This window comes from Carcharodon carcharias, chromosome 19, assembly GCF_017639515.1.
Source record: "Carcharodon carcharias isolate sCarCar2 chromosome 19, sCarCar2.pri, whole genome shotgun sequence".
In the NCBI taxonomy this organism is placed as follows: Eukaryota; Metazoa; Chordata; class Chondrichthyes; order Lamniformes; family Lamnidae; genus Carcharodon; species Carcharodon carcharias.
Window position 1 is genome coordinate 103434991 of NC_054485.1, and position 23688 is coordinate 103458678.

The following is a 23688-nucleotide window of genomic DNA, read 5'->3' on the forward strand; positions in this document are numbered from 1 at the left end:
GAAAATGCCAGCATTTCGGCAACTTGATCAGAGCTGAAAAGTTACAGAGATCTCTTCTGGAGGGCAATGTAGAAGGCAGCAGAAAGAGGGGTCGTCCTAGGTGTAGTTGCATGATGGACATCATAGAGGGGTTGCAGACGAGCTACAGTGAGGGTGACGCAAGACAGACAAGGGTGACACGCCATGACAGCAGATCCCCTGGTAGGAGTAGCTACAAGCAGGGCATGGAGGAAGAGGCAATATCCCCAGCTGCTTGACGAACGGGTGGTCGGACTGACTTATGCTTATACTTCTATATTTCTTACAGCGAAGCATGTGATTGGAGTTCAAGTGGAACTCGAGATGATATAAATGAACAAATTTCTAAATGTTCATCATGTAAATACTTTTAAGTCATTAAGAGTCCTTAAAAACGTTGTGTAATAATCAAGTGATTGTACCTTGGCATCCTTCCTGGTGTGGAACTCAGAGAAACTCCGCTTCATCATGTCCTCCACCCGGAGTGCCTCTACCCGCAGCAGGTTGAGGATCATGGTGTAGGTCAGGCGGAACTGAGACTGCAACAGTGTGGGTTTACCCTGTAAAAAAAAAATCCACACAAAAAGGGATGAATTCAACCCATGCACCATAGTGCCAGGATAACACAAAGCAATCCAGGGACCAAGAGAGAAAGAGCGAGAGAGCGAGTGTGAGCGAGAGAGAGAGCGCGAGCGAGAGAGAGAGCGCGAGCTAGAGAGAGAGAGCGAGCGAGAGAGAGAGAGCGAGCGAGAGAGCGCGAGCGAGAGAGAGAGCGCGAGCAAGACAGAGAGCGCGAGCAAGACAGAGAGCGCGAGCAAGACAGAGAGCGCGAGCAAGACAGAGAGCGCGAGCGAGAGAGGAAGGGGGAAAAGGCTGTCTAGAGAAATGGCATGAAAGAAAGCAAAGACCAGCTCACTGGATGCATGTTTTGGATCTGATAGTGTAACCTGCCAGTACCAAACCTCCTCAGTCTCAATCGTTCATTGAGTGAGATCATGTGCCATAGGACCTCCAATAAGAATTGCTTCCAAAGTGCAGTCACTGCCGTTACACAGGGTAACAGGGTGGCCAACCTGCACAGCAAGATCCCACAATGGCGGCGAGGCGCTGAATGACTGACAAATTGCTTAATTTCTCACACAACGCACGAGGGTAATGACTATTCCTTCACAACAAGCTGGTCTCCAAGATCAGGAAGTTTGAGTCCAATCGTCACCTCCACACACCCCTCCCCTGACATTCCAGCCCCAAGAGCTAACAGTTTGCAATTCTTACCAGCATCATCTTGTGGAGGTCAGACATCTCGTGGACCCCAGCCTTACACAGGATAATAACCATTCCAGTCGTGTCCAGACCTCTCCTTCCTGCTCTGCCTGCCATCTGAATGTATTCACCTGCATTGAGTGCAAATGTGTCACAGGTAGAGGGTTAAAAAGGAGTTAAATTGTCAGCATAGGGTTTGGGATGTGAACATTGTGGGCAAGGCCAGCATTTATTGCCCATCCCTAACTGCCCTCGAGAAAGTGAAGCTGAGCCAGCTTCTTAAACATAACTGAGATGTCTTTTAGGCCACTTCAGAGGGCAGTTAAAAGTCAACCAAACTGCTGTTGGTATAAGCCAGACCAGGTAAAGATCTAGAAAGCACAGTCTAAGAGGATGGTGGAGGCAGATTCAATGGTGGCTTTCAAAAGGCAATTGGACTACAGAAAGAAAGAAAAATAATCAGGGCTACGGGGAAAGGTGGGAGAGTGGGTCTAACTGAGTCTATCATGCAGGGTTGGCAAGGATAGGGCGGGCACATTGGTTTCCTTCCGTGCTGTAACTGTTCGATGATTCCGTGAGGTACTTACAGGGTTATGGACAAAAGGCGAGGGGGGAGGGGGTGGGAAGGCGAGGGGGGAGAGTCAGCGGAAGGGAAGGGTTTCCCATGCACATCACCTGGAGTCAGGTCTCGGAAGTTTGTCCCGTCATGTTTGCGGATCGTGTCGAACACTACAGTTCTGGCTGGCATGTTCACTCCCATCGCAAAGGTCTCCGTTGCAAAGAGAATCTGCACCATAAGGGAAAATAACAGACACACATCCTGTTAACACTGAGGCAGCACTGAAAGCTGTGTCCATGTACTCATACAACCTCATGGCAGCTTGACTCAACCAGTTACGCTACTGTGTGAGCCAGAGGTGCTGGGTTCAAGCCCCATTATAGAGGATACGTCATAGTTTAACATTGAAAGAAGCCACAGTGTCTTTTTTTTTTTAATTCATTCACGGGATGTGGGCTTTGCTGGCTGGGCCGGCATTTATTGCCCATCACTAATTGCCCTTGAGAAGGTGATGGTGAGCTGCAGACCATGTGGTGTAGGTACACCCAAAGTGCTGTTAGGAAGGGAGTTCCAGGATTTTGACCCAGCAACAGTTAAGGAACGGTGATATATTTCCAAGTCAGGATGCTGAGTGACTTAGATTGGAACAGCGCCACCTGGAAGTTCCCCTCCATCTGCTGCCCTTGTCTTTCTAGATGATAGTAGTCATTGGTGTGGAAGGTGCTTTCTAAGGACCCTTGGTGAATTCCTGCAGTGCATCTTGTAGATGGTACACACTGCTGCTACTGTGCATCGGTGATGGAGGGAGTGAATGTTTGTGGATGTGGTGCCAATCAAGTGGGCTGCTTTGTCCTGTGCCAGCCCTTTTGAAAAGCAATGCTGTCAGTCCCATTCCTTCACTCTTCCCATATCACTGCAATTTTGTTCTCCGTAAAGTACTGATCCAATTCCCTTCGGAAGATTTCTACTGAATGTTTCCATCACCATCTCAAGCAGCAAACTCCAAATCCTATCTACTCATTATTAAAAAGTGGTTCTCCTATTCTTGCCTCTGGTTCTTTGGCCAATCACCTTAAATCTTTGCCCTTTGCTGATGGAGCTTTCAGTCACTTATTTACTCTATCAAAACCCTTTGTGATTTTTAACACCTCTATCAATCTCTTAACTTTCTCTGCCCAAAACAGAACAATCTCAGCTTCCTCATAACCTTCACATCCTTAACAAACTGCGGTGTCCAGAATGGGACACAGTACTCCTGAGAAGGCTGAACTAGTGTTTTATATAGGTTTAGTCTTTACCATGGGTTCTGCTTTACCCTTGTTCTGCTATTAACACATTCTCCTTTCTTACCTTTATGCCATTATCAGCACCCCCTTTAGCCCTTACCACTACCATTAACACTCCCTTTGGCTTTTCATCCTTGACATCTTTGTCAATCACCCCTTAGCCCCCACCTATCATTGGCCTTCTATCCAGCTTCACCTGCTCCACCGCCCCCCCTTAAACAGCATAAATTTCATCAAATTTTTACTTCTCTTTAGCTCTGAAGGGTTAAACAAACTCAAAACATTAACTCTGTTTCTCTCTCCATGGATGCTGTCAGACCTGCTGAGTTTTTCCAGCATTTTCTGTTTTTATTTTAGCCTTTATAGTCAATTTATTGAACGGCATGGAATGTGCAGCTCAAAAAGAGTCCATTCGTTCCACCTGGTCTATGCTGGTGTTTCTGCTGCTCCTACCCTGGTGGATCTTATCCCAGCTCCTCATTTCCCTCTTCTGTGCTTCCGGTCTCCCCTTATGGGGGTCAATTCTCTCCGTTTCAACCAATCCCTGAGGTATGGAGTTCCACATTCTCACCACCCTGGGGTGAAAGAAATTTCTCCTCAATTCCCTGCTGGGTTTATTGGTGACTATCTTAAGCCCTCTTGTTCCAGTCTCGCCCACAAGTGGGGGGCATTCCTTCTGCCCCCCCCCACCCGATCAAAACACTTCCTAATTTTGAAAGCACTGTCTAGTTTGTGGAGGAAAGAGTTCCAGTCTTTCCTGTTAGGCGCACGCTCTCGATTCCAGTGATGCTGTTTCAGGTATTTCAGGTGCTTCTATATCCTGTTTGTAATACAGAGATGAGAACTGTGCTCAAAGTGTAGTCCAAACACGGCTGTATATAAATGTAACCTCCTCTCTCTGCTTTTGAAATCTCCCCTTTCAGAAATGAACACTAATGCTGAGTTTGCTCTCATCACAGCCTCATTGACTTGCAATAGCTACTTTGAGGGATTTATATCATTAGTCGCAGATCTCTCTGCCCCACCACATTCTGAAGGGCAATTAGGGGTGGGCAATAAGCACTGGTCTGTCCAGGGAAGTCCACACCCCATGAAAGAATATAAAAAACAATGATATTCTAACCTTAGGTAATATTATAACCTTAAGGTAATATTAAGGGTGATGAAGTCTCTATTCAGGGGCGAGATACTACCCACATGTTGTGAAGTCTTACCTTCACTAGGCCCCTGGTAAACAGCATTTCAATGACCTCCTTCAGGATTGGAAGGATCCCACTGTGATGAACACCAATCCCCCGCTTCAGAAGCTCCACCATCTGACGTACCTGTCCAACACAGACAGAAAGAGGTTTTCAACTGTCCGATAGGACCAAGCAGAGGGATGAATGTCCGAAGGAGCACATTTATACTAATACATTTCTGTACCAAATATCTTCTGTACTGAAGTTAGCACCGTCACACCAAATACCTACCCCAATCCAATTCAACACGTCAAACCCCACCTCACTGTCTGTCAGGCACCCCAGAAATAAAACCAAACCCCATCTCACTGTCTGTAATTCCCCACACAATAAAACCAAACCCTATCTCACTGTCTGTAATTCCCCACACAATAAAACCAAACCCCATCTCACTGTCTGTAGCCGCCCCGCACTTCATAGAAACACCAAACCCCATCTCACTGTCTGTAACACCACCAATAAGACACTGAACCTCATTCGTCTATGACCTCAAATATACTGAACCCCATCGCACTAACTGTAAACATCTCGCCCAAAAACCAAAGCCTTGCTGATTTTAGCAAATGCTATACGAAATTTGAAGGCATACCTTCATTTTCGTGCGCACACACACAAACACACACGTGCACACACACACACAAACACACACGTGCGCGCACACACACAAACACCAGCGCACACACACAAACACCTGCGCACACACACAAACACCCGCGCACACACACAAACACCCGCGCACACACACAAACACTCTTTCCTTTGTAAAGACGTCATGGTGAGCCAACAACATTTATTTGACTCCTAATTGTTCCCCACTCCCACACTCCGGGCAGATGTTGTGCTGTTCGATCTCATTGCGCCGAGGTTTAAAAGCCCAGTGTCCCACAGTGCTCCTCACTGACATTTACCTGTGGTAACTCTCGGTCCGTGCCCTTTAACCGGGAGATGCACTTTTGGAAGAAAATGTGGATCTCGCTCTTTTCCACGGTGCTGGTGAGGTCGACGGTTGTGAGCATGTTGGCGTTCTCATCGCAGCGATTCCGCGAGAAGGTGAATGCCACAATGGGGAGGCTGTCTTTCTTCCGAAGCATATCAATCAAGGATAACCACACGCTTTTATCCTGCATCCAGTGAAATACAGAAAGACATTGGAGACTGGCAGAGAGGGTGCAGGGTGTTCATGCTGGAGGCTGGCAGATCAGGCGATATCCACCTGCTTTACAACAGCATTTACAAACATAATCTGGTAAAGGGTACGTGGTTTATAAAATCGAAGCATGTCCTATTTGGATCTCCCCCCATTATTCCTGTCTCCTGCTCGACATCTCCCTGCTTCCCTTGGAAATTGCTCCGAAGCAGTCTGTGAGTTGAAGGGTTTTGTGTATAAAAGGCACTTGGTGCTACTATTATATATTACAGCTAGTGTGCTACTTTCCTCAACCTGTGCCACTTTCTGATGCTTGGCACCTCTAGCTACCTGGCTTAAACTCCCTGGTTCCACCCACCCTCACCACACAGCAGCCCCCTTCCTCCCAACCGTACCCACCTCCACCCCACTGAGCAGCCTTCTCCTCTACCCCTCAGTTCCAAAGCCCTACACTCTCCCTGGCCATTCTCCTCTGCCTCCCTTCCCCTCTCAACCCCATCTCACCAACCAATCAAACCTCTCCTCCCAAATCCAACCCCTCTTCACCCACGGGTTCATGTTACGCACCCCCCCCCACCCCCCCCCACCGAACCTCCACCCACTGGCATCAGCCTCGGGCCTCTCTCTTACTCCAGAACCCCACTCAACACTCCCCAACTTCTCCCAGCCACCCCTCTAAAGTTCCTCTTCCTGGCCTCCCTTCGCCCTGGTTTCCCTCTCCCCCCCCCACCCCAACTCCGATAAAGCCCCTCTCCATGGCCCATCACCTCTTCCAGCCCCTTTCCCTTGTGTTAAAAACTAACAATATGGTGCGTCTGTGTCTGCGTGTGTGTGCGTATACATGCATGCAAGAGAGATATGTACATATAAAACGGCCTTGTAATAAGTAACGGTTAGGCTAACGCCGTAAGTTTCGGTTTACCGGAAGCCGCTCAAGTTTTGCTTCTCCAAAAGAAGAGCAATGAGGTGTGGGGTGAGGGAAGGGGTTTTTTTTCCCTGGGATAATTGAAGGCCCTGAGATTGGTCGATTGGCAACTGATACCCATGTGAGTCTGTACAAAAACGTTAGGTCTGAAATTGTCCTGGTGATATTTAATCTGTCAGCAATTCTGATGCCAAGAAGCTTGTGCAACTGCACCTATCAAGTGTTTTACAGGAAAATGGTGCAATAAGTCGTAAAGGGCTTTGTGGACTTTGAAGAATGTTGACCACCCAAATGACTAGCATTATAAAAAAGTAAGTGATAATGGAGAGCATGCGAGGTGGATTTTTTTCTTTATTTTTTTCATGGGTTGTGTGCGTCGTTGGCAAGGCCAGCATTTGTTTGCCATCCCTGATTGCCCTTGAACTGAGTGGGCTGAGGGCAGTGAAGAGTCAACACACATTTCTGTGGGCCTGAAGTCACATGGAGACCAGACCAGATAAGGACAGCAGATCCCCTTCCCTAAAGGGAACCAGATGGATCTTTATAACAATCGGTGATAGTTAAATATTTTATAACTGAATTCAAATGCCACCAGCTGAACCCTTGTCCCCTGAGCATTAGCCTGGGTCTCTGGATTACTAGTCCATTGGCATTACCACTTTGTCACCCTCTCCCCTTGGGAGAGTGGATGGGAATAGGAGCTACAGTCGGTGCTGCAGTCTGGAACAGGATGGATATAGAATCGAAGTGAGAAGATGATAGAGCCATGAGGGAACAACTGAAAGTAATTTTGACTAAAACGAAGAAGGGAGGTTTCAATCAAACTGAAGAATTGCAGCAAGCGCTAAGATCAATACTTGATATAGTAAAGAGTTTCCGGAAAGTCCGAAAGCAAAATTAATGAGATAGTTAATAAGAGAATCTATGCAGCTGTCAGGTCAAGTGGCCAACCTTTAATTTTAAGCCCCATAAAAAGACTCAAGTTGGGAAGGTCCACTTAATCCCCAGAAGGATTCATAATGCAGCCCAAGAACAAGTGAATATTGCCTTAAAGAAGGCATGCTAAAATTTGGATACCTGATTACACCCATGTCTTAAGTTTAAGGCTCATCATTGAAGGGAGTAGTGCTTCCCAGGAACATCTAGCTAAGCTGCAACAAGATAACATCAAACTGAAAAAGCAATAAGCAAAATAAGAGATCACCCGTGGTGAGGAGTCACTTATTATTGCTAGTCAATATCCTGGGACCAGAGCAGCCTCAGCAGTTATGGCAATTGCTTAGTGTCTGGTCCTGAAAGTCCTGATTACGATAGCATGTTACCTGAGGTGCTTGATGCGCTGACTGAAACATCGCAATAACCTAGAACTGGCATGGTTACTAGAAGGTTGAAAGCGAGAGCCTGAATGAAGTGTTTCCCTCTCAAGGTGGGGGGTCCGTTAAAAATTAGCAATCAGGTGTGTATATATACACATGTACGCACACAGATGAGGTCCAATGGAAGAGCAACTGCGCAGGTAGTTAAAACAGCCAACCATAGTACAATGAATGCTGGAAATGCTCAGCAGGTCAGGCAGCACTTGTGGAAACAGACTTAACGTTTCAAGTCAGGATGAGATTTCATCAGAACAGGTCACCTCAGCCAGACACGTTTCCCTCCGCAGATGCTGCTTGACCTGAGTATTTACGGAACTTATTTTTGTTTTCATTTCAAATTTCCAGCTTTCGCAGTGTTTTGCTTTCGTATCTATATTAGGAACGCCTGTTGGGATTTTTCATTCCGCCTTGCTTCAGCAGGACATTGCTCAACTTCAGTTAACTGATGCATGGAAGTAAGCACAGCAGTTACTTTAGTGAACAATACATTGGATTAACAGCCTGATAAGGAATTAAAAGAGACAGACTGGTCAGCCAATATGAACAGCTTATGAACAGGCCCATAGGAATAATGACGTGTCTGAAGGTGGAATTTGAGGGAGTAATGGGACTGGCTATGGGGATCAGCTGTAAGGATGAGGCTAATTGACCAATGACAGAGGGTATGTGCAAAGATGTTAATGGCAGGTGAGTGACATTAAAGGTGCGCATTTCAACCCAAGGTTTAGAAGTTTTATGGGGGTATTTATAAGTAAGTCTTTATAGGGCCAAAAGGACTTGTCAATAATCCACCAAGGAACAGCCCTGAAGAAAAAGTAAAAGATTGGGAGGTTCTCAGTGAAGTTAGGCAGTCCCGAGTGGCTCGAGAAGTCAGGAAGACGCGAGGTACCGAGAAATGAAGAGAAAACAGACAGAAAAAGCTGTTTGCACACGCTAGCCATCCTGCCCAATCTGGGCTCACGACCAGCTTTGGTTGTATGTTTATGCTGGATAACTAGCGTGTTATATTACTTCTTAAACTCTGATCAAACTCAACATCCCACCATATTGGTTGCATTCAATTCTGATTCATTGGATAATGATAAAGTCAACAATATTCCAAAGATTCAAATTAGTACACTGGTTCCCCGTGACCCTAGCACCTCCCCCTCCAGCCCTGCTCCCCAGCCTCCCTCTCCGGGTTCCCCGTCCGGCCTCTCTCCTCGGGCTCCCACTCTGGCCCAGATTCCCTCTCAGGTCCTCTCTTCAGGCTCTCTCTCTGGCCCTTCTCTCCCCAGCCCCTCTCCCTTAAGGCGGCGGCTCAAGAAGGCAGCTCGCCACCAGCTTCTCAAGGGTAGTTAGCGATGGGCAATGAATGCTAGCGAAGCCAGCGATGTCCACATGCCATAAATGAATAAAAAAAGACAGTCGGCACAGATACCTGATGAAGCGTTTATGAAGGACAAGTGTCTGGCTTTCTTTGCCAAGGGGAGAGGGCCTCACCTGGCTGGAGCCTCCATAATGTACGGGCTGCTTGGCTCCAAAGGTCTGCGAGTGCTTACTGGCACGTTCCTTCTTGGCTTCAACCGCTGCGTAGTACCTGTACATCAACAGCAAGAGGTAGAACTGTGAGTGTACTGGGGAAAGACTTACACACTGAACAATGCGAGGCCCAGCTTGTTAACAAAGCAGGATATGAAATGGCGACTATGATTTCTGAAGCGATGGCTATCCCATATTATTATATAGATTGCAATATTGGAACGCAAGAAAATACAGGAGCTAGAGATCTAAAAGCAGAGGCATGCTGTTTGAGAGGGGTGCTGGGCGTCTTCATGATGTAAAGAATTAAGGTAAACAGGAAAAAAAAAAACCACTTACCTAGCACCGGTCACAACCTTAGGATATCTCAAAGTGCTTTACAGTCAATAATGTATTTTTATCACTCATTGTAGTCACTGTTGAAGCACAGCTGCCATTTTGCATTCAGCAAGCTCCCACAAAAAGCAATCTGGTAATGAACAGGTAATCTGCTTTTTATTTTTTTTTACTCAATTGCATTTATTGCCCATCCCTAGTTGCCTTTGAGAAGGTGGTGGTGAGCTGCTTTATTGAGCCGCTGCAGTCCATGTGGTGTTAGGAAGAGGGTTCCAGGATTTTGACCCAGCGACAGTGAAGGAACGGCGATATATTTGCAAGTCAGGATGCTGAGTGACTTGGGGAGGAAATTGCAGGTGGTGGTGTTCCCATCTATCTGCTGCCCTTGTCCTGCTAGATGGTAGTGGTTGTGGGTTTGGAAGGTGCTGTCCAAGGACCCTTGGTGAATTCCTGCAGTGCATCTTGTAGATGGTACACACTGCTGCTACTGCGCGTCAGTGGTGGAGGGAGTGAACGTTTGTGGATGTGGTGCCAATCAAGCAGGCTGCTTTGTCCTGGAATGGTGTCAAGCTCTTTGAGTGCTGTAGGAGCTGTACTCATCCAGACAAGGGGGGAGTATTCCATCACACTCCTGACTTGTGCCTTGTAGATGGTGGACAGGCTTTGGGGAGTCAGGAGGTGAGTTACTTGCTGCAGGATTCCTAGCCTCTGACCTGTTCACGTAGCCACAGTATTTATATGGCTAGTCCAATTCAGTTTCTGGTCAATGGTATCCCCCAGGATGTTGATCTTGGGAGTTTCAGTGATGGTAATGCCATTGAATGTCATGGGGAGATGGTTATATTCTCACTTGTTGGAAGTCATTGCCTGGCACTTGTGTGGCGTGAATGTTACTTGCCACTTGTCAGCCCAAGCCTGTATATTGTTCAGGTCTTGCTGCATTTGGACATGGACTGCTTCAGTATTTGAGGAATCACAAATGATGCTGAACATTGTCAATCATCAGTGAACATCCCCATTTCTGACCTTATGATGAAAGGAAGGTCACTGATGAAGCAGCTGAAAATGGATGCACTGAGAACATTACCCTGAGGAACTCGTGCAGTGATGCCTTGGAGCTGAGATGACTAACCTCCAAAAACCATAACTGTCTTCCTTTGTGCTAGGTATGACTCCAACTAGTGGACAATTTTCCCTGATTCCGATTGACTCCAGTTTTGCTAGGGTTCCTTGATACCACTCTCTTTCAAATGCGGCCTTGATGGTAGTCACTCTCAGCTCACCTCAGGGGTTCAGCTCTTTTGTTCATGTTTGAACCAAGGCTGTAATGAGGTCAAGAGCTGAGTGCTCCGAGTGGATACCAAACTGGCTATCTCTGATCAGGTTATTGCTAAGCAAATGCCTCTTGGTGGTGCTGCTGATGACCCCTTCCATTACTTTACTATGATCGAGAGTAGGCTGATGGGGTGGTAACTGGCCAGGTTGGATTTGTCCTGCTTTTTGTGTACAGGACATACTAGGTCAATTTTCCACATAGCCGGGTAGATGCCAGTGTTGTAGCTGCTTTGGAACAACTTGGCTAGGAGGCGCAGCAAGTTCTGGAGCACATGTCTTCAGTGTTATTGCCGGAATATTGTCAGGTCCCATAGCCTTTGCATTATCCAGTGCCTTTAGCCATTTCTTGATATCACGTAAAGTGAACTGAATTGGCTAAAGGCTGCCATTTGCGATTCTAGGGACCTCTGGAGGAGGCTGAGATGAACCATCCATTCGGCACATCTGGCTGAAGTTTGTAGCAAATGCTTCAGCATTATCTTTTGCACTGACATGCTGGGCTCCCCCATCATTGAGGATGGGGATATTTGTGGAACCTCCTCCTCCAGTGTTTGGCACACAAGCAGTCCTGTGTTACACCTCATATTTAGGTATGCCTGGTGCTGCTCCTGGTTTGCCCCCCCTGCACTCTTCATTGAACCAGGGTTGATCTCCTGGCTTGATGGTAATGGTAGAGTGGGTGATATGCCAGGCCATGAGATTAGAGGGTGTGTCTGAGTACAATTCTGCTGCTGCTGAAGGCCCACAGCGCCTCATGGATGCCCAGTCTGGAGTTGCTAGATCTGTTTGAAATCTACCCCATTTAGCAGGTGGTAGAGCCACACAGCACAATGGAGGGTATCCTCAATGGGAAGGCAGGACTTCATCTCCACAATGACTGTGCGGTGGTCACTCCTACCAACACCGTCATGGACAGATGCATCTGCGGCAGGCAGGTTGGTAAGGACGAGGTCAAGTATGTTTCTCCCTCTTGTTGGTTCCCTCACCACCTGCCAGTCCCAGTCTAGCCCTTTAGGATTTGGCCAGCTCAGTCAATAATGGCGCTACGGAGCCATTCTCGGTCCTGGACATTGAAGTCCCTCACCTTGAGTACATTCTGTGCCCTTGTCACCCTCAGTGCTTCCTCCAAGTGGTGTTCAACATGCAGGAGCACTGATTCATCAGCTGAGGGAGGGCAGTACGTGGTAATCAGCAGGAGATTTCCTTGTCCATGTTTGACCTGGTGCCTTGAGACTTCATGGGGTCCGGAGTCGATGTTGAGACTCCCAGGGCTACTCCCTCCTGTCTGTATGCCACTGTGCCGCCACCACTGGCAATGGCAGTCTGGGACATTATCTGTAAGGTATGATTCTGTGAGGATGACCATGTCAGGCTGTTGCTTGACTTGCCTGTGAGACAGCTCTCCCAATTTTGGTACTAGCCCCCAGATGTTAGTAAGGGGTACTTTTCAGTGTTCAGCCATTGTCTTTTCTGGTGCCTAGGTTGTTGCTGGGTGGTCCGTCCGGTTTCATTCATTTTTTTGATGTTGATTGAGGGATAAATATTGGCCAAGGCACTGGTGAGAGCTTGCGCTGCTCTTCTTCGAAGAGTGGCCACAGATCTTTAACATCCAAGTAAGAGGGCAGACGGAGCCTTCATTTAAAGTCTCATTCAACAGCCGGCACCTCCGACAGTGCAGTGCTCCCCCAGTACTGTGCCTCCAACAGGGCATAGCTCCCCCAGCACTGAGCTCTGACAGTACTGCGCTCCCTCAGTACTGACTTCCGATAATGGAGTGCTCCCTCAGTACTGGCCCTCCGACAGGGTATAGCTCCCCTAGCACTGAGCTCCGACAGTGCAGCGCTCCCTCAGCACTGAGCTTTGACAGTGCTGCGCTTGCTCAGCATTCAGTTCTGACAGTGCAGCGCTTACTCAGCACTGAGCTCTGACAGTGCAGCACTCCCTCAAAGCTGACTCTCCGACAGCGCAGCACTGCACTGGGAAGGTGGTGGCAAAAATGGTAAATGGTAGTGTGGACTAGTATTCCAGAGACCCAGGGTAATGCACTGGGGACCAGGGTTCGAATCCCACCACAGAAGGTGGTAAAATTTGAATCCAATAAAAATCTGGAATTAAAAGTCTAATGCCAACCATGTCGTTAAAAACCCATCTGGTTCACTAATGCCCTGCATGTCTGGCCTACATGTGACTCCATCAATGTTGACTCCTAACTGTCCCCGGAACAATCAGGGGTGGGCAATAAATGCTGGCCTAGCCAGCAACTCCCACATCCCATGAGTGAATGAAAAAACAACTCCCTCAGTGCTGCACTGGGAATGTCAGCCTGCATTTTGAGCTCAAATCTCAATCACCTTCTGACTCAAGAGGCTGACAATAATTTCAGGGGAGACAGTGGTGCATTTGAAATGTCAGTGGACCAATAATCCAGTGGTCCATTTTTGGGAAACGCACAAACCAGCTGATGGAATTTAAATTCAATTCATAAAAAAATTCTGGAATATTAAGCCAGTCTCAGTCATGGTCACCATGAAAATAGCATCGATTGTTGTAAAAACCCTTTCGGTTCAATAATCCCCTTCAGGGAAGGGAATCTGCCGTCCTTAGTCGGTCTGGCCTAAAGGCCCAGAGCAGTAATGGGCCAAAAACGGAGAAGTGCAGGGGGTGTTGGGGGGGGGGGGGGGGGGTTTGTACGGGGGCGGAGTTGCAGTGATAGAGAGACGGTGAGGACATGGAGGGATCTGAATACCAGGACGAGAATTTTAAAACGGAGGTGCTGCCAAACCGGTCAGTGGGCCTCGAAGATTGATGGAAATGACTACACAGTGAAGCAATTCAGCACCAGGGGACGGACAGGGCCTTGTACAGTAATGTGGCTAATTGCAGGAATGCTTCAACTTGAAAAGGAGAACAGTCGCCGCTATAAGGAAAGTAGCCTGATAAGAGCCAGTGATCGATGAGATGTTAGCTGACCATCAGTCAATGTTTCTCAACATGTCTGTGCCGAACAATCAGTCTCAGTAGATTCCCGTGTTGTAATCCCTTGCCTCTCCATATCTCTGTAACCTCCAACAGCCTTACAAACACCACACCCACTAGCTTATTTTTGGAATGCGCGGTCGATTTAAATATGCAGCTCCTTTAAACACACACACATGCAAACACGCACAGATTCACAGGCATGCAGAAGCAGAGAGAGAGAGAGAGACACACACACCACCGTACACCCACTCCACCCAGACTGCACGCTGCACTCACCCTTTGGTGAGGAAGTTCCCTTGAGCATCAACCAGTAGGAAGAGTTCGTTCTGTGTCTTCTGGCTGTTGCCCGTGTACAGGTGGTGTTCCAGCGGCACCGGTCGCTTCATGGTGCTGATCACGTAAATCTTCTTCTGCTTTATCCTCCTGAAAGGGCCGGGTTGGGGGGGGGGGGAAGGAGTGGATCAAAAAACCCAAGTCAGAAGAGAGTGGGAGAGTGCAAACATTTAAGATGGGAGGCAGGAAATACAAAATCTAAACCTCTCCCCTCTGATGCTGAATGACCAGCAGCGCAGAGTTTTGAAACAGCGAAGTTCAGTGAGACTCTGCTCAGGATAACCCTGGTGGAATGGGAGGGGAGACGTGCTGGGAGTATCCCGGCATTCGGCACTGACAGCGCAACTTGGTTTCGGCTGGTTAACCACCCCCTAGCCCTCTGTCCACATTTATGGCATCTCCCCCAACCCCTCTGAATCCAAGTTCAGCCAGCTAAGGAGGCCATTGAGCCCATCGTGCCCGTACTAAATCTTACACCCAAGCTTTCTGGGCTTTGAAGACTAAAGTTTAAGAGTCGAGAAGCCTGACTGCGAATGTAAAGGGCCTTGGCAAGAGCAAACCCGGTGTACTGTGTACAATGTTAGTTTCCTTACTGAAGGAATGATGTACTTAACCTACAGGGAGTGCAATGAAGGCTCACTAGACTGATTCTTGGGATGAGGGGATTGTCCTATGAAGGGAGAGTGAGTCGGCTGGGCCTGTATTCCCCAGAGTTAAGAAGAATTGAAACATATACAATTCCTAGTAGGTTTGAAAGGGTAGGTACTGGGGCTGTTTCCCCTGGCTGGATAATCTAGAACTGGGAGGTGCTGTCTCAGAATAAGGAGTCAGCCATTTTGTACTGAGATGAGGAGGAATTTCTTTACTCAAAGGATTGTGACTCTGAAGAATTCTCTACCTCAGGGGGCTGTGGATGTTCAGTTATTGAGGAGAGTCAAAGAGGCCACTAGGTTTTTGGATACTAAGGGAATTAAGGGATATGTGGATAGCATGGGAAGCTCCTGTATCCAATGTTTTCAAAACTATTTTGAAAAACTATGTGAACTATTGTTCACATGTGCCTGCTGCTCTTGTGCTTCTAGGTGATAGAGGTTGGGGGTTTGGTAGGTACTGTTGAAGGAGTCTTGGCAAGCTGTTGTAGTGCTAGATGCACTGTGTGTCACTGGTGGAGAATGTGAATGTTTAATGATACATCCTTATCCATGGAAGGATATACTTAGAAGGAGAGCAACAAAGGCTCAAAAGACTGATTCTTGGGATGAGGGGCTTTTCCTATGAGGAAAGATTGCATAGACCAGGCCCATAATCCTTGGAGTTCAGAGAAATGAAAGGTGAAGTCTTTGAAACATAAAAAATTCTTAAGTGACTTGATAGGGAGGACACAGAGGGTGTATCCCCTGACTGGGGAATCTAGAACACAAGGGTACAATCTCAGAATAAGTGGTCAGCCATTTAAGACTGAGATATGGAGCAATTTCTTCGCTCAGCATTGTGAATCTTACAAATTCTCTACTTTAGAGGGCTGTGGATACTCCATCGTTGAGTATATTCAAGACAGAGATCAATAGATTCTTAGGCACTAAGTGAATCAAGGGATATGGGGAGCGGGTAGGAAAATGGAGTTGAGGGAGCCATGGTCATACTGAATGGTGGAGCAGGTTTGGGGGGGCCAAATAGCCTCCTCCTGTTCATATTGCTTGTGGTGAAGTACTACATGACTCTGCAATGCGAAATGTAGCATGCTTGGGATGAACAGGTGACTTTGGACCTGTGATTCCGGAGGCGCTCTACCACTGGAGGCTTTCCCCACCTCACGTCTAAGTCTAGTGAGCCTTGATAAAGAGATCGAATGCTATGATTAGTCAACAACTTCAGTATCATTGTAACATACAACCACTGGGCTGGCAGAAGGTGAACTAGATGGGGCCCTTGTTTTTATTGGGTTTAGCAAAAGCCTACGCCTCCAATATTATTGCAATAAATCTGGACTCTGCACTTTAACAAATGGGTTCCTTCAGAGCAACGCAGGAAAAGGAAATCTATGAAAACAGGCTTCACATGTTTGGTTGAAATGTTTGGCTGACCTTGGATAAATCAAGACCCTATTTTCTCACAGAGGTGACTGTGATTAAGGTTGGCGCTTGATATGCTTTTAAATCAGCAGCAATTTAAAGGGCGGAAGTTGAACTAGTGTCTCATCATCCCATCCCTTCTCCTTCTGGATGTCCCCTTGGGAACTTTAGACATGGCAGAGCAGGGAGAGGGGTAGGTGGCAGTCGCAGTTTTAGAAGGAAACAGCTCACCCAATCCAGTCAGCAAACTCCAGGGTGTTGGGGACTGTGGCACTCAGAAGGATAAGGTTCACGTGGTCTGGAAGCATGATCAGCACTTCCTCCCATACAACGCCTCTCTGTAAAGAGAAAGAAAAAGGCTTGCATTTATTTAGCGCCAGAAGTGCTTTGAAGGCAATGAAGCACTTCCTGAAGTTGTAATGTTGGAAGCTCAGCAGCCAATTTGCACACAGCAAGCTCTCACTAACCACAATTCAGATCATTTGTTTTCAGCAATGTTATTGAGGGTTAAGTATTGGCTGCAGAGAACTCCCCTGCTCCTCTCCAAAGTAATGCCCAACATGGATAAAGAATTTAAGCATAAGCACACAGAATTAATGAAGGTCTTGTAGTGCAGTGGGTAGCGTCTTTGTCTCTGAGACAAAAACTCCAGGACTTGATGGTCAAGGAAGGTGCTGCAGAAACACAGCCAAACAGGTTGAATACCAACCAGTAAATTCTTCCAACACACACTAATGCCAGGAACTAAGACTGGGAGAGAACATTGGGGCTTCTACCATCACTATCCTTAGCTCCAGGCTACGACTTTCATGTAAAAAGTGCATGTTGCCACAGCAACTCAGACTCCCTGAGCAAAATGTAACATGCCACCATACACAATTCTCTCAACAAATTAATCCAGTTGCCTAGTAAACTAGCATAGAAGAAAACCCCTTGTATCAGATCTTTTATGTCCACCCGATAGGACACCTCAGTTTAACATCTCGTCCAACAGTGCCACACTCCCTCTGTACTGCTCTGGACTGTCAGCCCACAGATGTTTCACTCTCCTCTCTGGAGTAGAACTTGCACCTTCTGGCTTAGAGGTGAGAATGCTGGTTTGAGGAGCTGCCATACCACAGGGGCCACCCTGCTAGTGAGCAGAATGATTTTCATTTTGCATTGACTTTCCCAAAACTATGAGGGTTGTTGAGAAAGTAAACAGATTAAAGCTGTTTGGGACTGTTGTCAATTTGCGCCGGGGACAGAATTTTAAGGAAACTGGCAAAAAGAATTCAGAGAAAATAAGGAGGTGTTTTAGGCGATCAGTTATGATGATTTGGAATGCACTGCCTGAAAGGGTGGTGGAAGGAGATTCAATAATAATATTCAAAAGAGAAATATATATATTTTATATATAATATATACACATACACATATGAATAGGGCACATTGAAGCTTATGGGATAAGAGCAGGGGAGTAGCTCTTGCAGAGAGACAGCACAAGCACGATGGGCCGAATGGCCTCCTTCTGCACTGTAACATGTTACGGATCTAAACCCACTCCTGTTGGGGTGATCTCCAGTTCCATTGAGAGTTCTGAGGAGGTGCCAGTTGGAAGTTGTGGATTAGCCTCACCTCGACATCGTTGACATAGTGAACCTCATCAAATATCACCCACTCAAGGTCACGAATAACGTCTGAGCCATTGTATAACATGGACCTGTGGGAGGCAAAGTTACAGAATCACAGCCAGCACTACTTTTTAAAAAAAATTCTTTCATGGGATGTGGGACCCACTGGCAAGGCCAGCATTTGTCACTGTTAGGAAACGGAGGCAGTTTAAGTAAGTTATATTTGTATTTGTGGGTGTTAGGAATGGGTTTTAGCTTTAAAGTTTAAATTTAATTTATATTTATGTATGTGTGAAAAGGTTAAGTTGAGTTTTAGTTTCACTTCAAAATGTGAATTAGTTTCATTTTTGAAGGAGACAGATCTAAACCTACTTGTATTCCTGCAGTTCTAATGAATTTTACAACTCTTTAGGAGAAGCTAAAGTAAACACAAGAGCAGAAAAAAACTGTGCTGTTGCCTAGCAACAGGGGTCCAGGGAGGCAGGAGACATGCATGCACACATGTGCACGGACTTAAAAACAGCTGCCAGGGAGTGACTGAAACAGAGGGGCAGATAGCAAGTCCCAAGCTGAAGTTGAAGCCAGGACTCCAGGGAGGCTGGACACTGGGAGAGGGAGCTGCAGAGTGACAGCAAATTTCCCAAAAGAACCAAAAGGTCCAAAGGCCAAGGAGTTAGACAGAAACAGGAGAAAGTCCCAAGAAGACTTTCTAGTCAAAGGAAGGACAGGAACTTGGAAAAGGTCCTGTGAAGTGAAGTTAAGAGTGAGGGGCAGAGGAAGGCTCCAAGCTTCAAGCTTAAAAAGGAGGCAGGTTCGAAATGATATAGGGTTGTGAGAAGTCAGAAGATCCAAAGAGATGGCTGAAGGTCTGTAACTCATTACTATGGACATATGAAGCTATGGTGTACTGTTGACAGCTGAGTCTGTGAGCAAGAACACATGGAAGAAAGCTTGAATGCATGTGGTGACCCAGGGGAAAGAAACATTGGAAAGAAAGCTCGAAACCCTGGAGGTGGACCCTTGTGGAAGACGTCTGAGAGAAAGTGTTGGTTTGGGTGAAAATTCCAAAGTGAGCTCTTAGAGAATGCAGATTGGAAACGTTCATGTGAAAGATGGAATTAACTGAGACTGTTTGGCTCATGGTGTGATAAGCATCTGGGGGGAGCTGATGAGAGATTCATAGCATCTGTTTGGAGTGGCATCTGCCACTTGGTTTCAGAGTGTGGTGTGCCTGACCACAGGCCGCCAATTGGCTTACATGGATTGTGTACTTACTGTGAACATTAGATTATAAGATAGCCTTTGTAACTTGTATTATCCTCACAAATCTGTATATAACTGTAAAAATATAGTTAGGGGTTAAGGAGTAACATAATGTAGTTTATCTTGTTTAATAAATGTTTTCTTCTTTTGTTAGAAGTTCATCAGCTGACTCCTGTCACTCTGTTCAGTAGTCACTCTCCATGCATCTAAACAAGAAGAAGAAAAATTTGGATTTATCAAGCCGGGTTCTACCCTGGCATCAGGTTTGCCCAGTATCAACATCAGCTGGAATCATAACAGTCCTTGAACTGAGTGACAGGCTAGGTTGGGTCAGCAGTTATTTAAGAATCAGCCACTTTGCTGCAGGTTTGGAGTCACATCTAGGCGAGACCAGGTAAGGATGGCAAATTTCCTCCCTGAAAGGACAGACGAGCTTTTACAACAGTCAATGATGTTTTTTAATGGTCACTATTATTGAGACTGGCCTTATATTGCAGATTTATTAATTGAACTTTAAATTCCACCAGGTGCCTTGGTGGGATTAGAACCATCCCCAGAACATTAGCCTGGGCCTCTAGATTACTAGTCCAGTGACATTACCACTACGCCACTGACTCGCTCTAATACTATCAGGACCCGCCTTGCCAAACAGTGATCCTGACCTATATCATGCAAATGATACTGACTGTCCGACATTACCACAGACACCGGCTAAACCAGATTAATCGGACCAGGTATTCTATGCAGTCCAAGCACAAATCTTTTTAGTCATAAACCCGGCTGTTCCCTGTCACAGGTTTCTGAAAACTTCAATGCTTTTATTTTTAAGGCATCCAACTTAACTTTCAGTGAAAACACTGCACCAATGGATTTTATACAGGTTTGCCTTTAAAAGCAGCATTGACCAATTACGGGAACATTAATCTCGGGTTAAAGTTACTGGATGAGTAATCCAGACTCCTGGGTTAATACTCCAGAGATAAGAGTTCAAATCCCAAAAAGGCAGCTGGGGAATTTAAATGGTTAATTAAATAAATCTGGAATAAAAGCCTACCATCAGTAACAGTAATATGAGACTACAGGATTGTCATAGAAACTCACCTAGTTCACTGATGTCCTTTAGGGAAGGAAATCTGCCATCATCACCTGGTCTGACCTATGTGCAAGTCCAGACCCACAGAAACATGGTCAACTCCTTACTGCCCTCTGAAATGGCCGAGCAAACTACTCAGATGTATTAAACTGCTACAAAAAATAACTAAGAAAAAGAACTTGACTGGCCTCCCGGCATCAACCTAAGCACAAGATCCCTAACACCGCTGTAAGTGTACCTACACCACATGGGCTGCAGCTTCAAGATGGCAGCTTATCACCACCTTTTCAAAGACAATTAAGGATGGGCAGCAAATGCTGGCCTTGCCAGCGACGTCCACATCACACCAATGAATTAACAAAGAAATTTGCAGGCAGGAAGATATTCAGTGTCCAGTGCAGCGTGCAGGGGGTGAAGTGGTGGATAGAGGCGCCCGATACCCAAGGACATTAGTGAAGTGGTTTTGGGTGGGGGGGCGGGGAGGCGTTTAGACCGCAATCCGTCAGAGGGGGAATTGAGAACCAAGGTGAAAAAGAGTGAAGGGAAGGAAATAAAGAGAGAAGGAAGTGGGACTGAGGGCAAGGAGAAAGACATACAGACCTGAGAATTTCTGTCGTCATTATGAGACAGGAAGCTTCCGGATGTAGCTGGACATCTCCAGTCAGAAGACCGACATCTTTAAATGTGTTTTTGAAATCCCTGAACTTCTGGTTGGACAGGGCCTTAATGGGTGAAGTGTAGATTGTCCTGTGGGAAAGATTCGCTTGTGTTACCAGAAGCAGTGACGCAGTCGAAGAACACGAAATAGGAACAGGAGTAGACCATGCAGCCCTTTGAGCCTGCTCCGCCGTTTCGTACGATCATGGCTGATCTTCTGCCTCGACTTCATTTTCTCGCCCGCTCCCCATATCCCTTGATCCCCTCTATCTATCTCGTCTTGAATATACTCGACAACCAAGCAGCTACAATCCTCTGGGGTAGAGAATTTCAAAGGTTCACAACCCTTTGAGTGAACAAGTTTCTCCTCATCTCAGTCCTCTTGGATAGGCCCCTTATGCTGAAACTGTGAAGCAAGACAAAGAGACAGGGCTCTGTGTGCCACTGGCTTTGGCTCTGGGTAAACTTTCAACTAGGGGTGTTAGCGGAATGTTGTTTAACTTGTAATGATTTACAATTCAGCCTCGGTACAAAATTGCGGTGCTGAAGTGAACAGGGTACATGCACAGCAAGTTTGCATAGTTCAAATATCTTAATCAATGGTGCCAATCATTTCATGCTTTTGGAAGGATCAAATATCCATATGGTGCGAATTAAATCTGGGAGGAATCAGATTTGCTAGCAGCTCAAATAGAACAGTCTACCAGGACTGTAAATTGAGGAAGCCATTCCCACTATCCCACTGTTTGAAGGGTTTTGTTCCTCCATTTCTGGCTTCTTCTGCACAGCCTGTCAACACCTCAGGATGTCCCCAATTATTTTACAACCAATTAAATATTGGTCCAAGTGAAATTCCTGCTATAATGTAAGAAAATTTGGGCACAGCAAAGCCCAACACCAACAGCAATGATATAGACAATCAGCTATTCCGTTTTAGCAATGTTGTTTAAGGGATAGATATTGGCACAGGACATCGGGGTGAATGCTCCTGCTCTTCTTCATTTTACTGGACATGGGATGTTTTACGTCCACCTAAGGGAACAATAAGGCCTTGGTTTAACGTCTCCTCTGAAAGACAACATGTCCAAAAGTGTAGCATTCCCTCATTACTGCCCCTCCGACAGTGCAACGCTCCTCAATACTGACCCTCCGACAGTGCAACGCTCCCTCAGTACTGACCCTCCGACAGTGCAGCAACCCCTCAGTACTGACCCTCCCACAGTGCAGCAATCCCTCAGTACTGACCCTCTGACTGTGCAGCACTCCCTCTATTGGAACTGGGAGTAATAAACTGAATTTTGTCCTTGAGTCTGTGGAGTGGGGATTTGAACTGAGGGTAAGAGTGCTACTGATTTGAATCAAGGTTTTGACCAGGAATCTGGCCATAAAGGTGATTGAGTGGCTCCCAATTCTCTAAATCTAAACTGGTGGATGGAGAAGACAGCCAGGCTCACTGGCCTTTACTTTTAAGAGTCTCACCTGGTCATGTGTTTCTGTGAAAGTGCGATTGCGTATTCGGCAACGACTGTCTTGCCAGCTGATGTGTGGGCTGCCACAAACACGGAATCGTGGGTCTCAAGGCGCAGGATCGCCTGCTTCTGAAAGACATCCGGCTCAAAGGGCCACTGAAAGGAGTGAGAAGTGGGTGTGAGAAAAATATAGCATGATTGCATGAAAATATACCATCTTAAAGAGGGTTTTGGTTGCTGTTGAAGTTTATTGTCTTGAACTCATCGGTACAATTCGCAAGAATACCAATGTAAAGAAAACAACAAATTTATACTGTATGAGAAGAGTGTGCTGACTGGTTGGTAAGTAGACTCTGATTGGTAGAATGTCCCCTTTTTCAGTAATACTCAAGTTCTGTATGACCAAACAACGAGAGGGTTTTGATTCTTCATTCAGTCATTGGGGCAAGCTGACAAAATGAAAGACTCAAATTCATATAACACTCTTCACAACCTCAAGCTTACTGATATTCAATAGTACTGCGCTCCCTCGGTACTGACCTTCCCACAGTGCAGCCCTCCCTCAACACTGATCTTCCAAAACCTCAGAGCTCCCTCAACAGTGACCCTCTGACAGTGCGGCACTCCCTCAGCACTGACACTCAACAGAGCAACTCTCCTTCGGTACTGACCCTCTGACGGTGCGGCACTCCCTCAGTGCTGGCCCTCCGACAGTGCTGCCCTCCCTCAGTACTGACCCTCTGACAGTGCGGTGCCCTCTTAGTGGGAAGGGGAAGGGGTAGAGATGGGCGGGGGCAAGAACGGTTGGAGGAGAAAACAGGGTCAGGGGTAGAAAGGGGGGCAAGAGATGTGTGCAGTCAGCATTAGTGGAACAGGTCGAACACACTCTCAGATCTCAAACTAGTCCCCGCAACATGGCCCCATCCCACAACCTGCTCAAGCCCAGTTACGAGGCTACAAGAGATAGCAGTTGCCGGCTAGGCTCTCACCTTGAAAGCTGGATCCTGGATTCGCTTGTAGAAATCATCCACAGGGGTGCTGATGTCAACTGGGACAGCCCACTGCTCTTTCTCAGGTGTGGACCCTTCCTCCTTCCGTTCACTCAGCTCAGGCTGAGAACTGGCCTTCAGCTCCTGAACAGAAACACAGAGAACCGAGCTTCAGTCTACAATTCCTGGGGGCTGCCTTCCCTCACTGCCGAG

At 46.7% G+C, this 23688-nt stretch overlaps 1 protein-coding gene across 2 annotated transcripts in view; it reads right to left on the minus strand.

Annotated features, from left to right (window-relative positions):
• The window catches only part of skiv2l (SKI2 homolog, superkiller viralicidic activity 2-like), a 169434-nt gene that overhangs the window by 22182 nt on the left and 123564 nt on the right, over positions 1-23688 (minus strand). For both annotated transcript variants that reach the window (XM_041213086.1, XM_041213085.1), the window contains 12 exons: positions 23476-23619; positions 22497-22642; positions 20961-21107; positions 18009-18093; positions 16623-16729; positions 14263-14409; positions 9298-9394; positions 5276-5488; positions 4341-4451; positions 1957-2068; positions 1294-1412; positions 441-578 (listed from right to left, as the gene is read on the minus strand). In XM_041213086.1, coding sequence (XP_041069020.1) covers positions 441-578; positions 1294-1412; positions 1957-2068; positions 4341-4451; positions 5276-5488; positions 9298-9394; positions 14263-14409; positions 16623-16729; positions 18009-18093; positions 20961-21107; positions 22497-22642; positions 23476-23619 — 1566 coding nt within the window. The remainder of the gene's footprint in view (positions 1-440; positions 579-1293; positions 1413-1956; positions 2069-4340; positions 4452-5275; positions 5489-9297; positions 9395-14262; positions 14410-16622; positions 16730-18008; positions 18094-20960; positions 21108-22496; positions 22643-23475; positions 23620-23688) is intronic.